Raw genomic sequence first — 24,313 nt, 5'->3', positions numbered from 1 at the left:
TAAAAGCTTGAGTAGCCAATACCCAATTGCACAGTGAATCAAATTTAGACCTCACTGCATTTCAACTACTCTCACCCCACCTAATGCCTATGTCCAGCATGAATCTAACTACAGGCCCTTTCCAGGCACAGAAACATGAAATTAAACTCATTAAAATTATATCTTATTTCTAATGTTTACCGATACACATATCAATCCCTTAAAACTACCTTTGTTTTCCTAACAGAACGATTGGAGGATTATATCCAGCGCCTCTGCAATTTCTCCCCTTACTGCTCTCAGTATTCTTGGATGCATTTGGTACAATCCTGGTGACTTAAATAAGTACAGCCAGCCTAACTAATACTTCCTCTGATAGAATGTTTAGCCCATCCAGTGTTTCTTCTTCCTCAGTAAAAGACAGATGCAAAATACTCATTTAGTACTTTAGCAATGCCCTCTGCCTCCACATGCAAATCCCCTTTTTGTTTCTGAATCAGAAGTCTTCTTTTTACATTACCTTTAGAACACACTTTTGGATCCTCGTGTTCACCATCAGTCTCTTCTCATACTCTCTCTTCGCTTCTCATTTCTTTTTCCACTTCCCCTCTAAACTTTCTATATTCAGCCTAGTTTTCATTTGCATTATCAATCTGTCATACCTGCCCTTTTTCTGCTTCATCTTACTCTCTCGTTCCTCATCCAAAAAGAGTTCTGGATTTGCTCATTCTACCTTTCCCCCTCAGATGCATGTACCATGACAATATCTGAACTCTCTCCTCCTTAAAAGACACTCCACTGTTCCATTTGGGTCTTGCCTGCCAAACTTTTATTCTAATTTACCTGGGCCAGATCTATACTCAACCCATTGAAATGGGTCCTGCCTCAATTAATTATTCTTTTTACTCTGGTTAACTCCTTGTCATAGTGCCAGTAAATAAAATTTAGACCCCACTGCATTTCACCCTACTCTGACCCCACATAATACCCTACAATTTTTTAATCCAGTGCTATAGGTCTTTCCCAGTTCATTGTGTTTTTCCTATCTATTGTTACCACCTGGTTCTTATCCCCCGCTACGTTCATTTAAACCCTCCCCAATAGTACTAGCAAACCAACCTGTCACAACACTGTTTGCAGTTCTGTTCGGGTGCAACCCACAAGACCTACAGCTCTCCCAACTCCTCCAGAAGAGATGCCAATATCCCAGGGAGCTAAATAAGGGTGGCATGGTGGCGCAGTGGTTAGCACTGCTGCCGCACGGAGCAAAGGCCTCAGGTTCGATTCCGGGTCACTGTTCGTGTGGAGTTTGCACATTTCTCCTCCCACAACACAAAATGATGTGCAGGGTAGGTGGATTGGCCACGCTAAATTGCCCCTTAATTGGAAAAAAAAAGAATTGGATACTCTAAATTTTAAAACAAATCCCAGGAAGCTAAAGCCCTCTGACCTGCACCATTTCTTCAGCCACACATTCGTCTGCTCGATCCAATTTCTCTACACATTGGCATGTGGCACTGGGAGAAATTTGGAGGTTAATACTTTTTAGGTCCTACTCATTTTGCTTCTCTCCTAGATCCCCAAATTCTGCCTCCAGGACATTACACTCTACCCATGTCATTGGTATGGATACGGAGCATGGCTGCTGGCTGTTCATTCGCTCAACACTAATCAGCATCCAACATCCCCACCTTTGGCCTTATGTTCGAGGGAAGGTCATTTACGAATTAGTTGAAGATTGTTAGCCTAAGGATGCTACCATGAGGAACACTTGTAACAATATCCGTGGGGTGACTGAGTTAAGCAAAACAGCATTCATATTCATTTACAGCATCTAGAATGTTTGTCATGGGTGCTTTAAAAAGCAAGATTAACCTAGTGCTGAGGACCTGGAGTTTGCACATTCTCCCGTGTTTCATCCCTACAACCCAAAGATGTGCAGGTTAGGTGGATTGGCCACATTAAATTGGAAAAAAATAATTGGGTACTCCAAATTTATATTTAAAAAAAATAAGATTAAAGTTCAAACAGCTATTATCTCCTTCTGATAATGACATTCTCCAAATATTTCAAATATGCCGCATGTGGGCATTTAGTGACCAAAAGTTTTCAAATGATAAAGATAAGTTCAATGAACAAACTGCTTTAAAAAGCTACAATTCATTAAGAAGTACAACCAATTTGTATTTTGGGTGCAAATACCTTCTTTTCTTTATTGTTAGTATCGTCAGTCAGATTATCCAACCCAGAATGAATCCCTGCAAAAGCAAGCAGCAAACTTAAGCAGACAAAAGACAAAGAAAAAAATTGTCAGAATTTTGAATTCATTTCAGGATATGATCATTGCTGGCAAGGCTGATCTATCGTGGCCATCTCTACTTGCTCTGAGGTAATGGTGGACTACCTTCTTGAGCCGTTGTCACCCATGTAGCAACGGTGCTCTACATGCCATTAGGTGTTGAATCAATTTGATACACCCGAGTGGCTTGCTAAACCACCTGAAACGGGCAGTTATAAACCAATTATGTGGGTCTGGAGTAGTCTCCTGCAAGGAAGACAGATTTCATTTGCTAAAGGACTTTTTTGAAGCAGTCCTTACTTTTTCTGATTTTCTTTCTATCTCCAGATTTAAAACAACAGAATGCTAATTCTCAATGGTAAATGTGGGTCCACGTGGAATTGAAAATTATTTATATTTTTCCCCACTTGCAAGTATGCATGTCAAAATATAATAAAATGATCTTTCCGAAGGGACGGGCGATGGCCTCCGTTGCCCTCAGCCCGGAAGTGTAGATTTTAGTTTAGTCAGGCAGCATGGTCGGCACACGCTTGGAGGGCCCAAGGGCCTGTTCCTGTGCTGTACTTTTCTTTGTTCTTTGTTAATTTGAACTCAATTAATAAATCAATTATTCCGCTTTAATTCAGATCCAAATGAGGTTATAGTGGCAAGCTCAATTTCAATTAATTTTTTTCAAATTTGATAATTTCAAGGAAACCATTTAGAGTATTTTATAAAACTTTATTGAGATATTCAGAATGGCTGCTCACACATACCATCTAGTTTACCATCAGACAATATCCCAAATTTGGCATCTCGTCGATTGTTATATTTCCCTGAAAACGCATGTTCTGAATTTACTTCCGAGGGGGGAGATTCATCCAAGTGCTTGTTCATCGCATCAGGAATACAGTGAGCATCAAGGAAGTCATTGACATGTTCTCTAAAATAAAAAGCACAGAAAAAAATTCCAACAGTAGAAAATGCATTGATCAGTTTGGAATTTTAAAAATAAGCTTCATTTTGTAAAATGGAGATATGGACGATCATAGAAAATCGGTGGGGGAGGCCATTCGGCCCTTTGAGCCTGCTCTGCCATTCATGATGATCATCCAACTCAACAGCCTGATTCCCCCCATAGCCTTTGATCCCCTTCGCCCAAGTGCTATATCTAACTGCTTCATGAAAACATACAATATTTTGGTCTCAACTGCTTTCTGTGGTGGCGAATTCCACAGGCCGATCACACCCTGGGTGAAAAAAATGTCTTCTCCTCTCCTTTCCTTAATGGTCTACCCAGTGTCCTTGTAGTGTGACCCCTGGTTCTGGATACCCCCACCATCAGAACATCCTTCTTGCATCTACCCTGTTAGAATTTTATAGGCTTCTACGAGATCCCCCCCACCTCATTCTTCTGAACTCTAGTGAATACAATCATAACTGACTCAATCTCATATGCCAGTCCTGTGATCTCAGGAATCAGTCTGGTAAACCTGCTCTGCACACTCTCTCTCTCTCTCTCTCTCGTAAAGAATATCCTTCCTCAGATAAGATGACCAAAACTGCACACTATTCCTCGTGTGGCCTCACCAGGGTCCTGTACATTGCAGCAAGACATTCCTGCTCCTGTACTCGAATCCTCTCACTATGAAGGCCAACATGCCATTTGCCTTCTTTACTGTCTGCTGCACCTGCATGCTTACCTTCAGCGACTGGCCATTCAGATAATAATCTGCCTTTCCATTTTTGCTCCCAAAGTGGTAATCTCACATTTATCCAAATATACTGCATCTGCCAATCATTGGCCCACTGACTCAAGTTGTCCAAATCACACTGAAGCATCTCTGCATCCTCCTCACAGCTCACCCTCCCAACCAGCTTTGTGACATCTGCAAATTTGCAGATATTGCATTTTGTTCCCTCATCTAAATCATTAATATATATTGTGAATAGCTGTGGTTCCAGCACTGGTCCCTGCAGTACATCTCTAGTCATTGCCTGCCATTTGGAAAAAGACTCATTTATTCCTACTCTTTGTTTCTTGTCTGCCGACCAGTTTTCTATCCATCTCAATACACTAATCCCATGCGTAAATTTTACATGCTAATCTCCTATGTGTGATTTAGGCAAAAAACCTTCTGAAAGTCCAAATAAATCACATCCACTAGTTCCTTCAATCAACTCTACTAGTTACATACTCTAAGAATTCCATTGCATTTGTTAAACATGATTTCCCTTTGGTAAATCCATGCTGACTCTGTCCAACCCAGTCATTGTTTTCCTCACTCCCAAATTACTCCAGCAAAGCACCTAGCATGATGAATGCCAATGGTACTCATCAGATGAATTTCAGATGTACTACAATATATTTGGATGCTCTTTGGAGAATAGTTATATCCCACAATGAAATGGATCCCTTTACATATGATTAAGTAACTAAAGGCACCCTTAAGAGATGATTTCGGAGTACAATGCAAAGAACTCTTTCTTTTGTAGATACTCATTACTCTGGTTTCTGTCAGCTTTTTCTACAAGGTATAGGAGTATAGATTTCAATCTGGCAGCTGAGTAAATTAAAATTAGTTTTGATTATGTTCAAAAATAGAATTTAAGTGGATTGTTTATACAACAAAGAAATGTTATTTTGTAGCTTCAGAACCATTGTCGTCTTTGAACATTGCAAAATAACATCTAACTTATGTGGTTTGAAAAATTAAATTGTAAATGTCTTTTTTCTGATAGATCTGCACAGACTCCTGAAACCGGTCGGTAAAATCTCCTTTGCTGGTCATAGCTTTTGGTCAGTTTAAAAAAAAAAAAAAAAATCTTTTTATTGACATTTTCAAAATGATATACATTGCTGTTCGTTTTGATTTATTGTAACATCACAAAAGGTCACTCTCTCCTTGACCGTGTTCCCCCCCCCCCCCCCCCCCCCCCCCACACACCCCCACCCTTTTTCCACTGCTGCTCCCTATTTTCTCTTGCTGGGTTTTGCTACCTCACCTTGTCCTGGCAATTTCCCCCTGGCTATTTATTTATGTGTTGGCCACAAACAGGTCGCGGAACGGCTCCCATGTTTTGTGGAAGCCCTCTTCCAACCCATGGATGGTGAATTTGATTTTCTCCATTTGGAGAAATTCTGCTAAGACGGAGAGCCAGTCTGCAGCTTTTGGTGGTGCTGCTGATCGCCAACCAAGCAGGATTCTACGGTGGGCGATGAGGGAGGCAAAGGCAAGGGCGTCCGCCCTTCTCCCCAGTAATCGATCTGGCTGGTCTGATACCCTGAAGACCTCCACTTTCGGGCATGGTTCCACCCTCGTCCCACCACTTTGGACATTCCCTCGAAGAAGGCTGTCCAATACCCAGCAAGTTTGGGGGCTTTTGGTCAAAGACTTGTAAGCAAAAGCCCATGCGATTAAAGGGGTAAAAGGCAATGTGGATCCAAAATATGCCAAGAGGCAGACAGTAGAGATTAATCACGAACAGTTGTTTTCCAGAATGGAGAGAATTACAGTGCTGTTAACCAGGGTCTGGTATTTGGAACACTGGTCTTTTTGATGCCAATTACAATCTAGACTTGGACACAGGGTACATTTTTTACAAAAAGTTTGCAAAACACGAAACTGTACTAAAAACATGGAGGACAATATTGAGGCTTCACAAGGAGAGAAACAGACTAGTGAAATCAGTAGGCATAAAAATAACTGAAATTTACTGCAGGAAAGCACAAGTCGGTGTCCCATTCCATTTTCAACGCAACTCCAAATTATAAGCACTTTGCTGTTCTTAGCTTTAAAAGGGTGACCTACATTGGTTCCCAGTTAAGTAATGCCTCAATTTTTGAGCTTGAACCCTTTTGTGGTCATTTGCTTCATATCTCTCTCTAATCTCCTCCAGTCCACAATCCTATTCAGTGTTTTCTGCATTTTCTGGGGCTTGTTTAGCACAGTGGGCTAAACAGCTGGCTTGTAATGCAGAGCAATGCCAGCAGCGCGGGTTCAATTCCCGTACCGGCCTACCCGAACAGGCACCGGAATGTCGCGGTTAGGGGTTTTTCACAGTAACTTCACAGAAGCCTGCTTCTGACAATAAGCTATTCTTATTGTTATTATTATTCCTACAATTCTGGCCTCTTGAACATCCCCGATTCTAAAACACCCCATCATTGGCAACTGTGCCTTCAGCTGTCACAGTGCTAAGAAATTTGAAGACTAGGTCATTTGGTTAATCAAGCCTGTTCCACCAATCAATAAGCTTATAGCTTTTCTGGCCTTAACAGGCCTTTTAGCCTTCCTGCCTACCCCACTACATAACTCTCAACTGCCTTTTAGATCAAAAATACGTCGAGATCAATGCGGAATATATTCAATGACCCCGCCTTCATTACTTTCTGTGGAAGAGAATTCCAAACACCAACAACCTTCAGAAGAAATTCCTCCAGACTTAAATGAGAGACCCTTATTTATAAAACTGCGTCCCCTTATTCCATCCCCACCGGGGGCAAAAACATTCTCACAGCATCTACTCTGTGAAATCCACTGTAATTCCGAGATGTTTCAATAAGATCATCTCTCATTCATTTAAACTCCCACGCATACAGACTTAATCTGCTCAAACTTTCCTCGTAAAACAAGTCATTCATAGCAGGAATCAGTCTAATTAACATTCTCTGAATTGCTTCCAATGCAAGCATATCCCATAAGGAGGACCAAAACTGTACACAGTACTCTAAAGTTAAGATCTGAGCAATGCCCTGTACAGCTGTAGCAAGATTTCCTTGCTTTTAGACACCACCCCCCTTGCAATAAAAGCTAACATTCCATTTTCATTCCAAATTACTTACTGTACCAGCATGATAGCTTGTGTTTCATCTACAAGGACACCCAGGCCTTTCTGCACTGCACACTCTTGCCATTTAAATAATAGCCTGCTTTTCTATTCTTCCCACCAAAATGGATAACCTCAGACTTTACAACATTACACACCATCTGCCAAAATTTTGCCCACTTAACCCAACTCTATCCCGTTGCAGAGTTTAGAACCTCAACTTGATTCCTACCTGCCTATTTTTGTGTTGCCAGCAAATTTCACTACAATTTACTCAGTTCCATCCTCCAAGACATTATTAGGAGACCATAAATAGTTAGAGCTCCAGCAAAGATCCCTCCAACATTACAGTTGGCTAACCTGAAAGTCACCAATTTATCCTGATTTGGTTTCCTGTTAGCTGGCCAATCTTCTATCCATGCTAATATGTCACCTCAACACGATGAGCTTATATTGCAGTAATCTTTGAGTGCCTTTTGGAAATCCACAAACAGTACATCTACAGGTTTCACGTTATCCACCCAGTCTGTTACATCCTCGAAAGAACTCGAATAAATACTTTGTGCACAATTTCCCTTTCATAAAACCTTGTGAACTCTCCCTGATGCACTATGATTTTTTTTTAAATGTCCTGTTACTACCTCTTTAATAATGGATTCCAGCATTTTCCGAATGACAGATGTGAGGCTAACTGACCTAGTTTCCTGCTTTGTGTCCCTGCCTTGGTGAACATTTGAGGTTTTTGAATCCATTGTTTCATTTCCAGAATATAGGACTTTAAGATCATCTAAGCTCTGGAATTTCCTTCCTCAACGTCTCTTCCTCTCTATCCACCCTTAAGACAGCCCTTAAAACCAAACTATTTCTCCATCAACCCCAATATATTTTTGAAGCATGAGAATGACCAGATACTTACAGTTCATCTTTAAAACTAAGTGCAAACATTTTACAGGTTTCCGAATTCGAAACATTTGATGGATGTATCTCCGCTCTGGAAAATCTTCCTTCTTCCAAGTATGAAGTTTGAATATCTGGAATTCTGCAAGACACGTGTTTGAATTTACATGGAAATTACATAAAAATTATATTCATTTGCTAAAGAATAATAATGCTGTTATTTCAATGTCTCAGAAAAAGGGGCTGGTTTACGACTTTCAGATTGAATTATACAATCCCTGCAGTGCAGAACGAGGCCATTTGGCCCATCAAGTCTGCACGAACCCTCCAAAGGAGCACACCATCTAGGCCCACGCCCCTGCCCTAACCCCATGACCCCACCAAAGATTTTGGGCACTATGGGGCAATTTAGCATGGCCAATCCACTTACCCTGCACATCTTTGGACTGTGGGAGGAAACTGGAGCACCCGGAGGAAACCCATGCAGATACGGAGAGAACATGTAAACTAAACAATCACTGAGGCCGGAATTGAACCCGGGTTCCTTGTGTCATGAGGCAACAGTGCTAGTCACTGTGCCATCGTGCTGTCCCTTGCAGCATTTAACGTTAATGGCTCCAAGAAGGTCTCACATGACTGTCCATATTATTCATGCAGAATTGACTCACAAACTACAGGTCTATTATGTCAATATAGTATATTTAGGACTGCTCAGAGTCTCTCAAGACAAACTGTCAAGAGAACATGGTTCTCATACAAACCACAAGCACCTACGTGATCTATTTGTGCCTGTACTCACTGGAGTTCAGAAGAATGGGAGGCAACCTTTACAGCTCCAGTGTCCCAGGTTCGATTCCCGGCTGGGTCACTGTCTGTGTGGAGTCTGCACGTCCTCCCCGTGTGTGCGTGGGTTTCCTCCGGGTGCTCCGGTTTCCTCCCACAGTCCAAAGATGTGCGGGTTAGGTGGATTGGCCATGCTAAATTGCCCGTAGTGTAAGGTTAATGGGGGGATTGTTGGGTTACGGGTATACGGGTTACGTGGGTTTAAGTAGGGTGATCATTGCTCGGCACAACATCGAGGGCCGAAGGGCCTGTTCTGTGCTGTACTGTTCTATGTTCTATGAGACATATAGAATTCTCAAGAGGCTTGAGAATGGGTAGATGCTGAAAGGTGTTTTCCCTAATAGGAGTCCAGGACTAGAGAGCATAATCTCAGAGAAAAGTCTCACCCATTTACAACAGAGGAGGAATTTCTTCTCTGCGGAGTAGTGAATCTGTGGAATTCTCTACTGCAGAGGACTATAAAGACTGGGTCATTAGGTATGTTCAAGGTTAGGGCAGCATGGTGGCGCAGTGGCCCTGCTGCATCAAGGCACCGAGGTCCCAGGTTCGATCCCGGCTCTGGGTCACTGTCCATGTGGAGTTTGCATGGGTTTCACCCCCACAACTCAAAGATGTGCAGGCTGGTGAATTGGCCACGCTAAATTGGAAAAAATGAATTGGGTACTCTAAATTTATTTCAAAAAAGTATGTTCAAGGCGGAGTTGGCAGATTTTTCATCAATAAGGGAGTCGAGGGTTATGGGGGTCCAGCGGTAAAGCGGAGTTACGCAGAAAATAGAAGCAGGAGGAGGCCATTCGATCCTTCGAACCTGCTCCACCATTCATTATGATCATGGCTGATCATCAAGTTCAATGTCCTGATCCCACCTCCTCCTCCCCCACTTTAGCCCAAGAACTATATCTATCTAATTCCTTCTTAAAATTACACAACGTTTTGGCCTGAACTACTTTCTGTGGTAGTGAATTTCACAGATTCACCACTCTCTGGGTGAAGAAATTTCTCTTCACCCCAGTCCTAAAAGGTTTACCGCATCCTCAACTATGGCCCCGAGTTCTGGACCCTCCTACCCTCGGGAACAGTCTTTCTGACTCAACCCTGTCTAATTCTGTTAGAATTTTATACATTTCTATGAGATCCTCGCACTCTTCTAAACTCAAAAAGAATCCAAACAGACTTAGTCCTGCCACCCCAGGAATTAGCCTGGTAAACCTTTGCGGCACTCCCTCCATAGCAAGAACATCCTTCTTCAAATAAGGACACCAAAACTACACACAACACTCCAGCTGTGGCCTCACCAATGCCTTATGCAGTAAAACATCCCTATTCCTATACTCAGTTAGAGATTATCACATCAGATCAATCACGATCTAACTGAATGGCAGAGCAGACTCGATGGGCCGAATGGCCTACTTATGCTCCAATATGTGGAAGGTGCTACAGTTAAACCCGGAGAGCAAGCTAGAAAGACGATCACTAACATCATGATTAATAATAACTCACATAGCCAGACCCAAAATTCTCAAAACCAGGTCCTTAGAATTAGCATTTTCTCTTAACAGATTAAAATTTCCTTTATTTTTTCTTATAAATTTAGAGTACAAATTATTTTTTTCAATTAAGGGACAATTTAGCATGGCCAATCTACCTATCCTGCACATCTTTGGGTTGTGGGGGTGAGACCCACGCAGACACAGGGGGAATGTACAAACTCTACACGGAGTGACCCAGGGCCGGGATCGAACCGAAAATTCCTTTATAAATTTAAAAACAAATCAAGCCATTTACAAATCAACAAGAAACAAATGTAGCTCGTTCCTGCACTACATCTATGCTTCTTGCAAAAATCACTGCACCATTGCCTCTCCCCCTCTCCCCCCCCCCCCCCCCCCCCCCCCCCCCTCCACATTAGATTTTCTTCAAATCCAGTGGACATCTAATCCCTTAGAATTTGGAAACAGTTTAGGTAGCATTTCAAGCTCCTTTCCTGTCTTCGGTGGCCCTATTTACAATATTCGCCTTTTCTGACATGCTGGTTTGGACTCGACATTTAAATCTTGGGAGGTGAAGAGTTGGGCACCTGTTCTTCGATTCGTTTGGGCACCTGTTCGTGGAGAGGACCTTTGCCAGTTTTAAGGAATTAGTCGAGAACTTTCACCTGCCTAATTCCAGTCTCTTTAGGTATTTCCAAGTGCGCGTTTTTTCATGTAAAGCTTTTCTTTCCCTTTCCTTTGGCACTACCCTATTCCCTGAAGATGATTCTGGACGAAATTCTTTGATAATGGGGCTATGTCCCCATGGCAGTGAGAAAACGGGCGCAAATCACTGTACTTTCCTGGAGAAAGTCCAGAGCGATTCACCGTTTTGCAGGGGGCTAGCAGGGCCCTGGTGTGCTCCTCGCAGCTCCGGCTGCCGTTACAGGGCCCTGCACTTCTGACCACGGGTCCGTGCAACATGGCGGACCCACACCGCGGGCTGGCCCCGAGAATATAGCCCCGCACAGATCGCGCACACCCGCCGATCGGTGGCCCCCGATCGCGAGCCTGGCCACCCTGGAAGACCCCCCTCCAGCTGACGGATACGCCCCCCCCCCCCTCCCCCAACCAGGGCGGCCGCAGACTGAGTCCACAGCCGCCACTCTGAGCTCCCGCCAGGTGAAGCCATGAGTGAACCGCGCCGGCGGGAACTCGGCCAGTTGAGAATCGCTGCGGGGGCCTCTTTCATTGGCCCTCAACCGACACCATGTCAACTGCGCGCACGTGATCGGCGGCAATTCTCCTGTCCCTGGAGAATCACGGGAGCAGCGTCGGGCCCGATCGCAGGTCTGATGCCATTCTCCGCCCCCGTGCAGAGCACGATTGCAGCTCCGAGAACCCCGGCCTCTGTCTCTGGCTAGGCCTGATGGGGATTTATTTCGGATACATATCCAGGCAGCACGGTGGCGCAGTGGGTTAACCATGCAGCCTCATGGCGCCGAGGTCCCAGGTTCGATCCCAGCTCTGGGTCGCTGTCCGTGTGGAGTTTACACATTCTCCCCACAACCCAAAGATGTGTAAGATAGGTGGATTGGCCATGCTAAATTGTCCCTCAAATGGAAAAATGAATTGGGTACTCTAAATTTAAAAAATATATATATATAGTCATATCCTTTCAACAAATTCTGCTTCGCCGAGTGGTGTGAGGGCAAAATGGTAGAGTTATTTGGATCCCATTGTTGATGGTGGTGTAGAATAAGGCCTTTCAGAGGGTTAACTCCAAGCCTCCATATGCTCGGCTGAGCCAGATTCAGTTTAGGGTTTTGCATAGGACACACTTGACCAGGACAAGGATGAGAAAGTTCTTCCCTGATGTTGAGGATATGTGTGAGCATTGTTCTCTTGGGCAGCTAACCATATGCATATTTTCTGGTGATGTCCCAAACTTACAGGTTTTTGGACTTCATTCTTTAACACGGCATTAGCTATGAGGAGAGGTTGAATAAACCTGGTTTGTTCTCACTGGAACGAAGGAGGTTGAGAGGCGACCTGATAGAGGTCTACAAAATTATGAGCAATATAAATTAGGGGCTGGTTTAGCTCACTCGGCTAAATCGCTGACTTTTAAAGCAGACCAAGCAGGCCAGCAGCACGGTTCGATTCCCGTACCAGCCTCCCCGGACAGGCGCCGGAACGTGGCGACTAGGAGCTTTTCACAGTAACTTCATTGAAGCCTACTCGTGACAATAAGCGATTTTCATTTTTCATGAGGGGCATAAACAGAGTGGATAGTCAGAGACTTTTTGCAGGGTAGAGGGGTCAATTATTAGGGTTTAACGTGTGAGGGGCAAAGTTTAGAGGAGATGTATGAGGCAAGTTTTTTTTTTGTTTTTTTTTTTACACAGAGGGTAGTGGGTGCCTGCAACTCGCTGCCGGAGGAGGTGGTGGAAGCAGGGTCGATAGTGACGTTTAAGGGGCACCTTGACCAAAACATGAATAAGATGGGAATAGAGGGATATGGACCCCAGAAATGTAGAAGATTTTAGTTTAGACGGGCAGCATCGTCGACGCAGGCTTGGAGGGCCGAAGGGCCTGTTTCTGTGCTGTACTTTTCTTTGTTTATTTTGGAGATACTCCATGTAGATTTGGATCCGTGTCCGCTGGTGGCCATATTTGGGGTGTCGGATTCACCAGTGATACAGTCTGGGGTGAAGGCAGAGTCCTTGCCTTTGCGTCGTTGATAGCCCAGAGGCGAATATTGTTTCGTTGGAAGTCTCCCACTCCGCCTAGTGCTTCTGTTTGGCTGGCTGACTTTTTAAAAAATATAAATTTAGAGTACCCAATTCATATTTTCCAATTAAGGGGCAATTTAGCGTGGCCAATCCACCTAGCTTGCACATTCTTGGGTTGTGGGGGCGAAACCCATGCAAACACGGGGAGAACATGCAAACTCCACACGGATCCAGAGCCAGGATTGAACCTGGGACCTCAGCGCCGTGAGGCCCCAGTGCTAACCCACTGCGCCACCGTGCTGCCCTGGCTGGCTGACTTAATGTCATTTCTGCGTTTGGAGGTCAAGTTCACCATCGGGGGTCAGTGGAGAGGTTTTATCCAAGATGGCAACTGTTTATTTCCTTTTTTAAGGAGTTGGTCACCGTCAGTTGTTCGGGGGTTTACGTTTGTTTTTGTATTTAGGTTAATTAGGTGTGGTTTGGTGTTTTCCTTTTTTTTTGTGATTGCAATGTTTTGTCTTTTTTCCTGTTTGATTGTTTTGGGTTGTATTGATTATGAAATTTTTTTTAATAAACATTATTTTTTAAACAAGAAATGCACGTGGTTAAACGGCTCACCTGTTGCCCGAATCACATTGATGTTTAGCAACTGTTGATGCAGCTACAGGAAGTCCAAAATTTGAAGAAACTGTGACATTTTCCAGCATTTCACTGCTGTTGACCCTCATAGACTGCAACAGAAAACTTGGAAAGGTTTCATCCTCCAGATTTCTGTCACTTTCCATTACAGATATTTGATCTTCACCTGCAAAAAAGGTTGAAATAAATAAACGGAATAAAACATGAAGAAAAAGTGTAACCTCAATACTACCTACAACAACAGGTTCCAACATTCTTGCCAAAGTCAGAACATCATAGACTCCAGTCCCATTAAGGACGTGTATATAATCTCTAGGCTAACAGTACTGACAGTAGTGAGGAAACGCAGCATTGTAGAGGTGCCATCTTTCAAAGTATGTTAAGCAGGACTTTAGTGGGCTTAAAAGATTCCATACTTCAAGCTATAGATGAGGGATGGCTCTGAACCTCCTCTGAACTGCCTCCAATGCCACGACATCTTTTCTCAAATAAGGGGACCAAAACGCTGCACAATACTCCAGGTGCAGTCTTATCAATACCGTGTGTAGTTGCAACAACACTTCCTTACCGCCATACTCAATTCCTTTTGCTATAAATGCCAACATTCCATTTGCTTTCCTTATTATCTGCTGCACCTGCATGCTCGTTTTCTGTGACTCATGCACGAGGACACCCAGATCCCGCTGCATCACAGCACCCCGAAGTTTCTCCCATACTTAGCTGCATACCGGTAACTATACTTCAAAAGTAATTGATTGGTTGTGAAGCATGTAAAGTGCCGAAAACAGAACAGTTAACAAAATATATGGGATCATGGATTTCATAGAGGTGTTGAGTACAAAAGCAGTGACGTTATGCTGAACCTGTGTAAAGCTCTGGTTAAGCCACAATTGGAGTACCGAGCGAGCAGTTCTGGTCACCACACTTCTGGAAAGATGTCGAGGGTTCTCGAGAGGGTGCAGAAGAGGTTTACCAGCCATGGATGAGAGATTTTAGCTACGAGGCGAGGTTGAAGCAGCTGGGCTAATTCTCCTTGGAACAGAGATTTGATAAAGGTGTACATGATCATGACAGGTAATAAGGTACATAAAGCAAAACTGTTCCCATTAGCTGATGGTACAAGGACTAGGGGACACAAATTTAAGGTTTTAGGCAAGAGTTGGACAAGAGGGGAATGTGAGGAAGAACTTTTTATGCAGCAAAGTGATAATGACCAGGAACTGGGGCTGGTTTAGCACACTGGGCTAAATCATTGGCTTTTAAAGCAGATCAAGGCAGGTCAGCAGCACGGTTCAATTCCCGTACCAGCCTCCCCGAACAGGCGCCGGAATGTGACGACTAGGGGCTTTTCACAGTAACTTCATTGAAGCCTACTCATGACACTAAGCAATTCTCATTTTTCAACACTCTGCCTGCACTGGTGGATAATGAATTAATGAATGATTTCAAAAGGAAATTGAATGGACAGTTTCGGGAAATAAATCTAAAGAGACATAGGGATAGAGTGGAGGAATGGAACAGATTGGATTATTTTTCAGAGAACTGGCATAGGCTTGATGTGCTGAATCATCTACTTCTGTGCTTCAAAGACTCTGACAGATCTACCCCCAAATTACCATGAAATACCAGAAATCTTAAGGAGGACTTGTCAGGATGGATGCTGAGAGATTGTTTCCCTGACTGGAGAGACAGAACTAGGGCTCCAAGTCCTTGGAAAAGGGCTTGGCTATTTAGAATTGAAATAATGAGAAATTCCTCCACTCAATGTGAATCTTCAGAATTTTCTACCCCAGCGAGTTCTCAGTTGAGTATATTTAGAACCAGGATCGATAATTTTTTGGACAACAAGGGGATCGAAGGATAGAGTGGGAAAGCAGAGGCAAGGTAGATGATCAGCCATGATCTTATCGAATGGCAGAGGAAGCCCAAGGGACCATATGGCAGGCACCTATTTCACATATTAACTTGTTTTTTTGTTTTAAATGGAATGAAGCAAGTTGGATCTCTGGTCTATCACATTCAGAACTCAAGAGACTAGGCAACAAGAATAAATTTCACAATTGGCAGGTTTCTTATCCAAGGTTCAAAACTGTTGGACTACAAGAATAATTTATAGCATCCCTGTATTGTATTATAAAATTTGCCATCCTTACCCGGTCTGGCCTTCATGCAACTCCAGATCCACAGCAATGGCCCTCTGAAATGTCCTATATGCCATTCAATTCAAGGGCAATTAGGAAAACAAATACCGGCCTTATCAGCAATGCCCACGCCCCAGGCGTAAGATGGCTGGTCGCCATCATCTACTGTCTTTGCCCCTGCCCATCTCTATAACCTCTCAGTCTGCCCTCCTGTACACACCCCTTCACCTCACCACTAGCAGCCAGGCTTTCAGATGCCTTCATCTAATGTCACAATTCTCTGCCCGAAATCTTCCTCCCCAACTCTAAAACCACCTCTTTGACCTAGCTTTTGAATCATCCCTCTTTGTATCATAGAATCAAAGAATAGTGTAGAAGAACAGATGCAACTAAACTCTTCATAAATGTTAAACATCTTTTATCAAATCTCCTAACCGTATCACCAGTCGAACCACTTAATCCATCATTCCTGTAACCATTTTAGAAAATCTCTTCATCCGTCATTCTTGTAACCATTTTAGGAACTCTCTTCAGTACCCAGTCCAAATTATTCAAATCCTTCCTGAATAATGATGTCCAAAATTGAACACAATATTTGAGCTGAGGCCATCATTGGCTCAGCATTCAATTTTTATGGTTACACTTCGGCGAAACGCATGGGCGACAATCCGTGACCATATTTTCAACTGAAAACTTCTCATTTATACAGCAACTTTCAAGACCTCAGGACATTCCAAAGAGCGTAAAAGCTAATAAAGTACATCTGAAGTGTAATCAATGTTGCAACATAGGAAATGCAATAGCCAATCGGTGTACAAGATCCCATAAACTGCAGTTTGATAATAACTGGATAATCTGAGTTTTTGCAGGTATGAACATCGGCCAAAATCAGAGGAAACTGCCCCAGTCTTCTTCAAAATAAAGCCATGGAATTTTATGCCCACCTTAAAAAAATGGACAGGGCCTAGGTTCAATAGTATACCCAGTTGCAGCCTGGGTTATGTACTCACAGATTGGGACTGGAAGGCGCAACAATATAACTTTGATGCAATGGCTGCTAGTAAGCCACAACTGGCATGGTTAAAAAGATGTCAGTCAAGGGGATCAATAGTTATGGGGATGAGAAAAATATCAGCCATGATTGAATGGCAGAGCAGACTCGATGGGCCGAGTGGCCTAATTCTGCTCCTATGTCTTATAAGTGCAACATGCTGTTATGGTTAGTCTGCCACTTGCATGGCTATACTGGGAATTATCAACCTCACAAAAGGAAATGACGACCAATTTCCCAGGCCTGATACAAAAAATTATTTCACCATAAAAGAATGCAATCAAAGTAAACAACATTTTAAGGCAGGTTGCTTCCCCTTGTACCTCAAACTGAAGATTTTATCTTTGTGTTTAAAATCACTATGAATTTTGCTGTTACCTTTTCTAATCACTCCCACCAACAAACCCCTCCTTTGACACTGGTATCTTATGCACGCCTTCCACCATCCTGTCAGCAGCTGTGCCATTAGCTGCCTAAACTCCTTAATGCGGAACCCACTCTCAGTCCTCACCAATATTTATTCTTCAGCCAACAACACTGAAAGAAAACGGACTTCCAGTGGTGACCATGGAATGAGTGGTCACACACAAGGCAGCTCCGGCTCAATGGCATTGGTTTTGGCATTTTTTACCCGTTAGTTGGGTAGTTTTGGCAGAGAAGTGGAGTGGAAAATGTAAAAGAAGATGTTGTCCCTGGATTGGCATGTCTACTGGCTATCAGACCCGGCAGAATACAGTGAAGGACCCGGTTAAGGAGTTGGAGGAGACCTGTGGCACAGCACCAATTGTGAGAATGGCAGGGAAGGGTTGTCATCAGTGGGAAAGCCTCAGATGGAGGAATTTTGACAGCACAGCAAGGAGATGACGTGACTGGTCGAAGGTGATTGAGGGAGCTGTGGCACCTCTTAGTGGAATGTTGGATTGGGTAGAAAATCAGGTGGAAAAGTGCCTCGAAACGCATGGACGACGGTCCGTGAGATGGAAAAGGTGGTGTCCAACCAGAATGACCATATTGTGTTATTGGAGGCAGAGGTGAGGATCTTGGGGGATCTATGCAAGTCACTGCAGTCGAAGGTGGAGGAGCAGAACAAGTCCACACGACAGAACTTACGGATTGTGGGGCTGCCGGAGGTGTGAAGGGGACGAGTGCCATGAAGTATGTGTCGATGATGTTGGATAAGTTGGAGGAGGTAGTGTTGGACAAGGCCCCAGAAATGGATCACGTCCATAGGCCCTGTAGGCAGAAACTGAGAGAACGGGAGCCGCTGTGGGCAGTGATTGTGCAGATGCTCACGTTTTTGGACAAGGAGAAGGATCCTGAGATGGGCCAAGGTGAAGCGGGTCTGTGAATGGGAAGGTAAATTGGCACTGAGCTGTGCAGGCTTCAGCAAGGCCAAAACAGTGTTGTACAGATGACAGGTTTGGTTCAGGGTGCTGGACCCGGCCAGTCTCTGGGTGACTCATGACAATCGGGAGTATTATCTTGAGACACCGGAGGAAGCCAATGAGTTTCTAAAGGACCTTAAGCTGGGGGACAACTATGGGAAGGTATGGGGTGGAGGAGATAAGTACATGAAAGCTGGGAGTTACAGTTGTTCTGGGTTGCCTACAAGGGGGGGGGGGGGTTTCAAAAGCTACAAGTTTATAGGGGGGGGGGGGGGGGGGTAAATCGCTCCCCCCTCCTACGTCTTCTTTTTTCGGAGGTTATTTCTGAATTCTATTGTTTTTTCATGCAAGGGATGTGCTAGATGGGACTCTGGGTCTTTTGGTATTTGGGTCTTTTGATATTCAGGGTGGTTGCAGGCCTGTTGCTCAGGCTAAGGCTCAGGGAAAAGGCTTGTATGGGGGCCTTTGGGTGGTAGTTGCCACACGAGCAGGCAATGCTAGTGAACGGGAATGGTGGTGGTTGGGCGCAAGGATTGGCCTGCTTCCCGGGAGGGGGGCGCGACGTGGCAGGTTTTCAGGATATGCATGATCATGGACAGGGCAGGGGGAGGGGTACCTGGTTTAGAGTGGGATTGGGTGAGACAGAACCGAGGGTGAGGCAAACCTCTGATGAAAATTGTGACATGGAATTTCGCGCGTTAAACAGACCAGTCAAGAGATCGCCTGAAGAGTTTGAGAGCGGAGATGCATCTCCGGGTGAAAAATCAGGTCAGGCTGAGGACGTGACCAGTATTTCACACGGGGGTTTTGACTGCGTTATGGAGCCGAGGTTGATATGTCGAGCCCCATCTCAAATCGGAAGGTCAAGGATGGCGAGAGAACTGGGAGGGTTTATAGATAGAATGGGGATAGTGCATCCGTAGAGGTTCAGAACCCGGGAGGGAGTACTCCTTCTTCTTGCACATGTCAAGGTGTAGTCTAGAATTGAGTTTTGCGTGGTGAGTCAGGCAGTGCTGATGGGTGTGGTAGGGACAGAATATGCGGAAACTGTGATTTCCAACTACGCACCGCATTGGCTAGATGTGAATCTTAGTCAGGGCAGATGCAGAGGCGGAGGTTCGGTTCAGGACTTCATTTTTTAGTAATCTTTATTGTCACAAGTAGGTTTACATTAACACTGCAATGAAGTTACTGTGAAAAGCCTCTAGTCGCCACATTCTGGCACCTGTTTGAATACACAGAGGGAAAATTCAGAATGTCCAATTCACCTAACAGCATGTCTTTCGGGACTTGTGGGAGGAAACCAGAGCGCCCGGAGGAAACCCATGCAGACACAGGGAGAACGTGCAGACTCCGCACAGAGTGACCGAAGCCAGGAATCGAACCTGGGACCCTGGCGCTGCGAAGCAACAGTGCTAACCATTGTTGCCCCTAGCGGACAAAGCGTTTTGTGAGAAGGTGAGAGCGGCAATTAGGAACCACTGTGGAGCTTAATCAGAATTGGGAGGTGTATGCGTCGTGTGCATATGAACGAGACAAGTTCTGGGTATTTTGGGACTGAGGCAGGGTGCCTGCTGTCGCATTGTTATTTGTGCTGGCGATTGAGCCCTTGGCAATGGCCCTTTGGGGGTCGGCTGAGTGGCAAGGGAGCATCGGGTGTCGTTGTACGCAAATGACCGGCTGTTGTTTATGGCTGATCCGTTTATGGGCGTGTTGGAGAGGTTTGGGGCCTCTGCCAGGGGACTTGCACGACTTTCTCTGGCTGGAGATCAAGTTTGAGTTGAAGGGGTCAGAAGAGGATTTAGAGGTGCTGTGGAGGCTCTTCATGACTTTATTTGAGGAGATGTTCGTTGCAGCGTGTGGGGGGGGGGGGGGGGGGGTTAAAATGGGAAAAGCTGTTTGCTGTGCTTTGATGGACTGTGTATTTTGTTGATGTAATGTATGTTTGGAATAAAATATCTTTATTAAAACAAAAACCGAAAGAAAACATTGGAGCCCTGGATAGAACTCTTCATAGAAGCACTGTGCCCACATTAAGCACTGGCTACAGGCAAGTGATGTATATAATAAATATTATAGCAAGGAGGTCAACTGTACAAGAGTCTTAATTATACCTCAAACACTCACTACAGCTTAAGACTTTAACAAGGTAATCTTAATTGCTCTAAAGCTTTCTGTAAGTAATTACTTCTCTGCAATTTTCTCCCTACATCCTTCAAATAATCTGGTCTTTATCGCAATGCTGCAAAAACATGCTATGCACAAATTAGCTGCAATACTTCTTATATTACAAGACTGGCTGCATTCAAGTCATTCATTGGCTGTAATGGACTTGGGTGCCGCCCGAGTTCAGAAAACAGACTATATGAAAACAAGATTTCATTCTTTAAACGTTTCCATCTCCAAGATCTTACTTAAAAACAACCTAGTAATCAAGTTTTTGAAGAGTTTTTTTGTTGTTGATGGGATGTGGACAATGCTGCTCAGGCCAGCAGTTATTGCCCATCCCCAATTTCCTTGAGAAGGTGGTGATGTGCTGCCTTCTTGAACAGCTGCAGCTCTCTGGTTAGGGAACATATTACAGCTGGACAGAGGGAGGACACCATGGAAGAATCAAGTAACGAGGCACTGGGGGCAGAGATCAGAAACAGGAAAGGGGCAGTCACTATGATGGAGGTGTACTACAGGCCTTCCAATAGCCCACAGGAAGTTGAACAACAGATATGTAAGCAGATTCTGGATAGATATAAAAATAATAGGATTGTTGTAGTGGGAGACTTTAAATTTTCCACATATTGACTGGAAATCCCTTAGGGCTAGGGGTCTGGATGGTGAGGAATTTGTTAAGTGTGTCCAAGAAGGTTATTTTTGGAATAATATGTGGATAATCCGAACAGAGAGGGGGTTATATTGGACCCAATACTCGGGAACGAGCCCGGCCAGGTCATCAAAGTTGCACTGGGAGAACATGTGGCGAATAGTGACCACATTCCGTAAGCTTTCGGATACTCATGGAAAAGGACAGGTGTTGTCCAAGGGTTAAGGTGCTAAATTGAGGGACGACTAACTACAACCAGATTAGGCAGGATTTGGAGACTGTCGTTTGGGAGAGGCTGTTTGAGGGTAAATCCACATTTGGCATGTGGGAGTCTTTTAAGGAGTAGTTGACAGGCAAGTGTCAGTAAAAAGGTCAGGATTTAGGAACCATGGATGACCAGGGAAATTGAAAATCTTGTCAAAAAGAAAAAAAAGATGCATACGTGTGGTACAGGGAACTAAAAACATATAAAGCACTTGAGGAATACAAGGAAAGTAGAAAAGATGCTGACTAATCGTGATTAATTCTGGTCTTCCTACATGGAGATTAATTCCACCCCTCAAGAATTTTTTCCAATAATTTCCCTACCACTGATAGAATAGAATGAAATTATAGAATTCCTTCAGCCCATTAAGTCAGCACTGGCCCTCTGAAACAGCACTCTACCTGTGGACACCAAGGGTAATTTAGCACAGCCAATACATCTAACCTGCACATTTTGGGCTGTTGGAGGAAACCAAAGCACCCGGAGGAAACCCACGGGGAGAACATGTAGACTCCATCGCAGTCACCCGAGGTCGGAATTGAACCCAGGTTTGAGCGGCAGCGCTAACCAATGTGCCACAATGTTAGACTCGCTGGCCTGTGATTACCTGGTTTGTCCCTGGTCCCCTTCTTGACTAATGGAACCGCATTAGCTGTCCTCCAGTCCTGTCCTCTGGCACCTCTCCAGTGGCCGGAGAAGATGTGAAAATTTCCCCAACATGGCTGTAATATTTACAACTGAATCGGTTGTCCCCACACAATTACCAGCAGACAAGTGCTCCCCAAATCCCAACCATGGTTGTTGCAAATTTATTAAAGAAGTGCATTAGTTACCAGCGTTATCTAAACTGTGCGCTGAGGGGAAAGAACAATGGGTAATATAGCGCCAAACTTTTAGCAGAGTTACGGGGGGGGGGGGGGGGCGGTGTTATTGTGAGGGGAACAGTTTGATGACTGGCGCACAAATAAACACAAGAAAAGGCCAACCGAAGACTATGGTTCAACCGAGGGCATACTCACCTTACATCAAAGTTTACATGCGCGCTCCTGCTTATTGATGGGATACGCACTGTCACCGATGGGCAGGCTTCCGTCACCCTCCCCACCCCAAGCCCGCTCCTTCGGTTAGGCCCCGGGAGTGGGAACGGTCGGCGGATTCCCGTCTGCCCGGGGGGGGCGGGGTTACTTTTCAAGCCAGGCGCGTGCGCGGTACCTCCCCTTCGGTCTTCCCCAGAGGCGCGAGACTGGCGCGAGCCCGGCGCGTCCCTCAGCGTCAGGACGGTTTGAATTTGAAAGAGGGCGGCCGTTAAACCGCCAAAAATAACCTCCCCCGCCACCACAGGAATACCTCCACCGGGCCTGCGTTCTCCGGCGCCCGAACCAACCCTCGCTCACCGTTAAAATGAAAGGTTCCTTCGCATTCAACCAGGCCCGAGCCAACAATAAATAAGCGCTGTTTTTCTCCTCTTGAGTCACGCTGTCCCTGATACGAAATGAAAACTTGAAGGGCTTATTTTTTTTAATTTCGGGGCGGCCAGCTTGTTGGGCGGACGCCCGGGAGAAGATTAAATAGACTGTGTTGAGTGACAATGGAGGTTTGCGGCCGGATAAAGCCGAGGTCATGAGGCCCAAATCTGGTCTCTTGCCCAGCACTGCCAATCTTAATTGCTCTTAAAATGTAACCTCTGGCTCCCACCCTGTCATCAATTCCTCAACAATTCCTCCCCCCCCCCCCCCCCAATGTCGTCAACTTAATCCCAAACCCCAAATTTAAAACCTACCTTTGACCTTTTAATATAGTTTGATTTAGCAAACTATATTTAGTATAGTAAACGACCCCAGCCCCTTCTCAAGACTGATATCGATACAAACATGTTTTGACAGTCAGTCTTAGAAGGAGATATCGAAAAAAAATTCTTATGGTATCAGGAAAGAGGACCAGAACTTTGGACAAAGATTCTTTAGCAGATATTTAGCACTATATACTTTGTATGCTTCACCCAATGTCTCTCTATGTATTTACATTGTGTATTTATCGTGTTTTCTTTGTTTTTCCTAGTTGAATGATCTGCCTGGACTGCACGCAGAACAATACTTTTCACTGTACCTCGGTACAAGTGACAATAATTGTAAATCTAAAGATAGGAAAGGTTCGAACTGAACACCCAAGATAACAAGGCATGGCTGCTAATGGCAGAGCGATTAAATTTTGGGATGGCCGAGAATAAATGTGTGCAGACGTCTCGTAAAGGCTGGAGGACGTTACAGAGACGATGAGGACATGGACAAGAAATTAGTGTTTGGTTTTGAGTACTGATGAAAATTATGGTTCATCCCAGGGATGCAGTCAGAGCCATGTCCATGGCACCATGGGTCGCTCAAGCTGTCCAGGGAGGTAGAAGAAAGTCTGAAGGAACAATCGAGATGGGTGCGTCAATATTTAGGGGAATAGACATGCATTTCTGCAGCTGCAGATATTAATCCAGGATGGTGTGTTGCCTTCCTGGTCAAGGAGTCATAGCTCAGATTCATGGATTCCCTCCAGTGCAGAAGACAGCCATTCAGCCCATCGAGCCGGCACTGACTCTTCGAAAGAGGACCCTACCTAGGCCCAAACCCCCACCCTATCCTCGCAACCCCACCCAACCTTCGGGACAATTTAGCATAGCCAATCCACCTAGCCTGCACATCTTTGGACTGTGGGAGGAAACCAGAGCACATGGAGAAAATGCTAGACAGTATCTGGAGGACAGAATCGAACCCCAGTCCCTGGTGCTGTGAAGCAGCAATGCTAACCACTGTGCCGCATTAATGTCACTGGATGTCTGCAGAACTCCGAGGGGTGAGAATGATCAACCAGCAGTCATGGTTCACATTGGTTCAAACAACATAGGCAGAAGGATGTGGTCCTGCAGTCCGAATTTAGAGAATTAGTTAGGAAATTAGCAAGCACGCCCTCAAAAGTGTAAATCTCCAGATAGTTT

General features: G+C 44.6%; 1 protein-coding gene across 4 annotated transcripts in view; it reads right to left on the bottom strand.

Annotated features, from left to right (window-relative positions):
• cep192 (centrosomal protein 192) overlaps positions 1-22,943 on the bottom strand; it is a 213,953-nt gene extending 191,010 nt beyond the window's left edge. Inside the window, exons 1-5 of one of the 4 annotated variants that reach the window (XM_038808642.1) lie at positions 22,725-22,943; positions 13,650-13,836; positions 8,004-8,126; positions 3,034-3,200; positions 2,182-2,237 (exon numbers count right to left, since the gene is read on the bottom strand). In XM_038808642.1, coding sequence (XP_038664570.1) covers positions 2,182-2,237; positions 3,034-3,200; positions 8,004-8,126; positions 13,650-13,816 — 513 coding nt within the window. In that variant the 5' untranslated portion in view covers positions 13,817-13,836; positions 22,725-22,943. Of the gene's footprint in view, positions 1-2,181; positions 2,238-3,033; positions 3,201-8,003; positions 8,127-13,649; positions 13,837-22,349; positions 22,551-22,724 lie in introns of those variants that run through there. The other 3 variants (XM_038808645.1, XM_038808641.1, XM_038808644.1) reach the window with 3 other exon arrangements.
• Positions 22,944-24,313: the final 1,370 nt, after the last annotated feature.

Source organism: Scyliorhinus canicula, chromosome 10, assembly GCF_902713615.1.
Source record: "Scyliorhinus canicula chromosome 10, sScyCan1.1, whole genome shotgun sequence".
NCBI classification, from domain to species: domain Eukaryota; kingdom Metazoa; phylum Chordata; class Chondrichthyes; order Carcharhiniformes; family Scyliorhinidae; genus Scyliorhinus; species Scyliorhinus canicula.
Note: the sequence above shows the minus strand (reverse complement) of the source record. Positions and strands in the feature narration are given on the sequence as shown.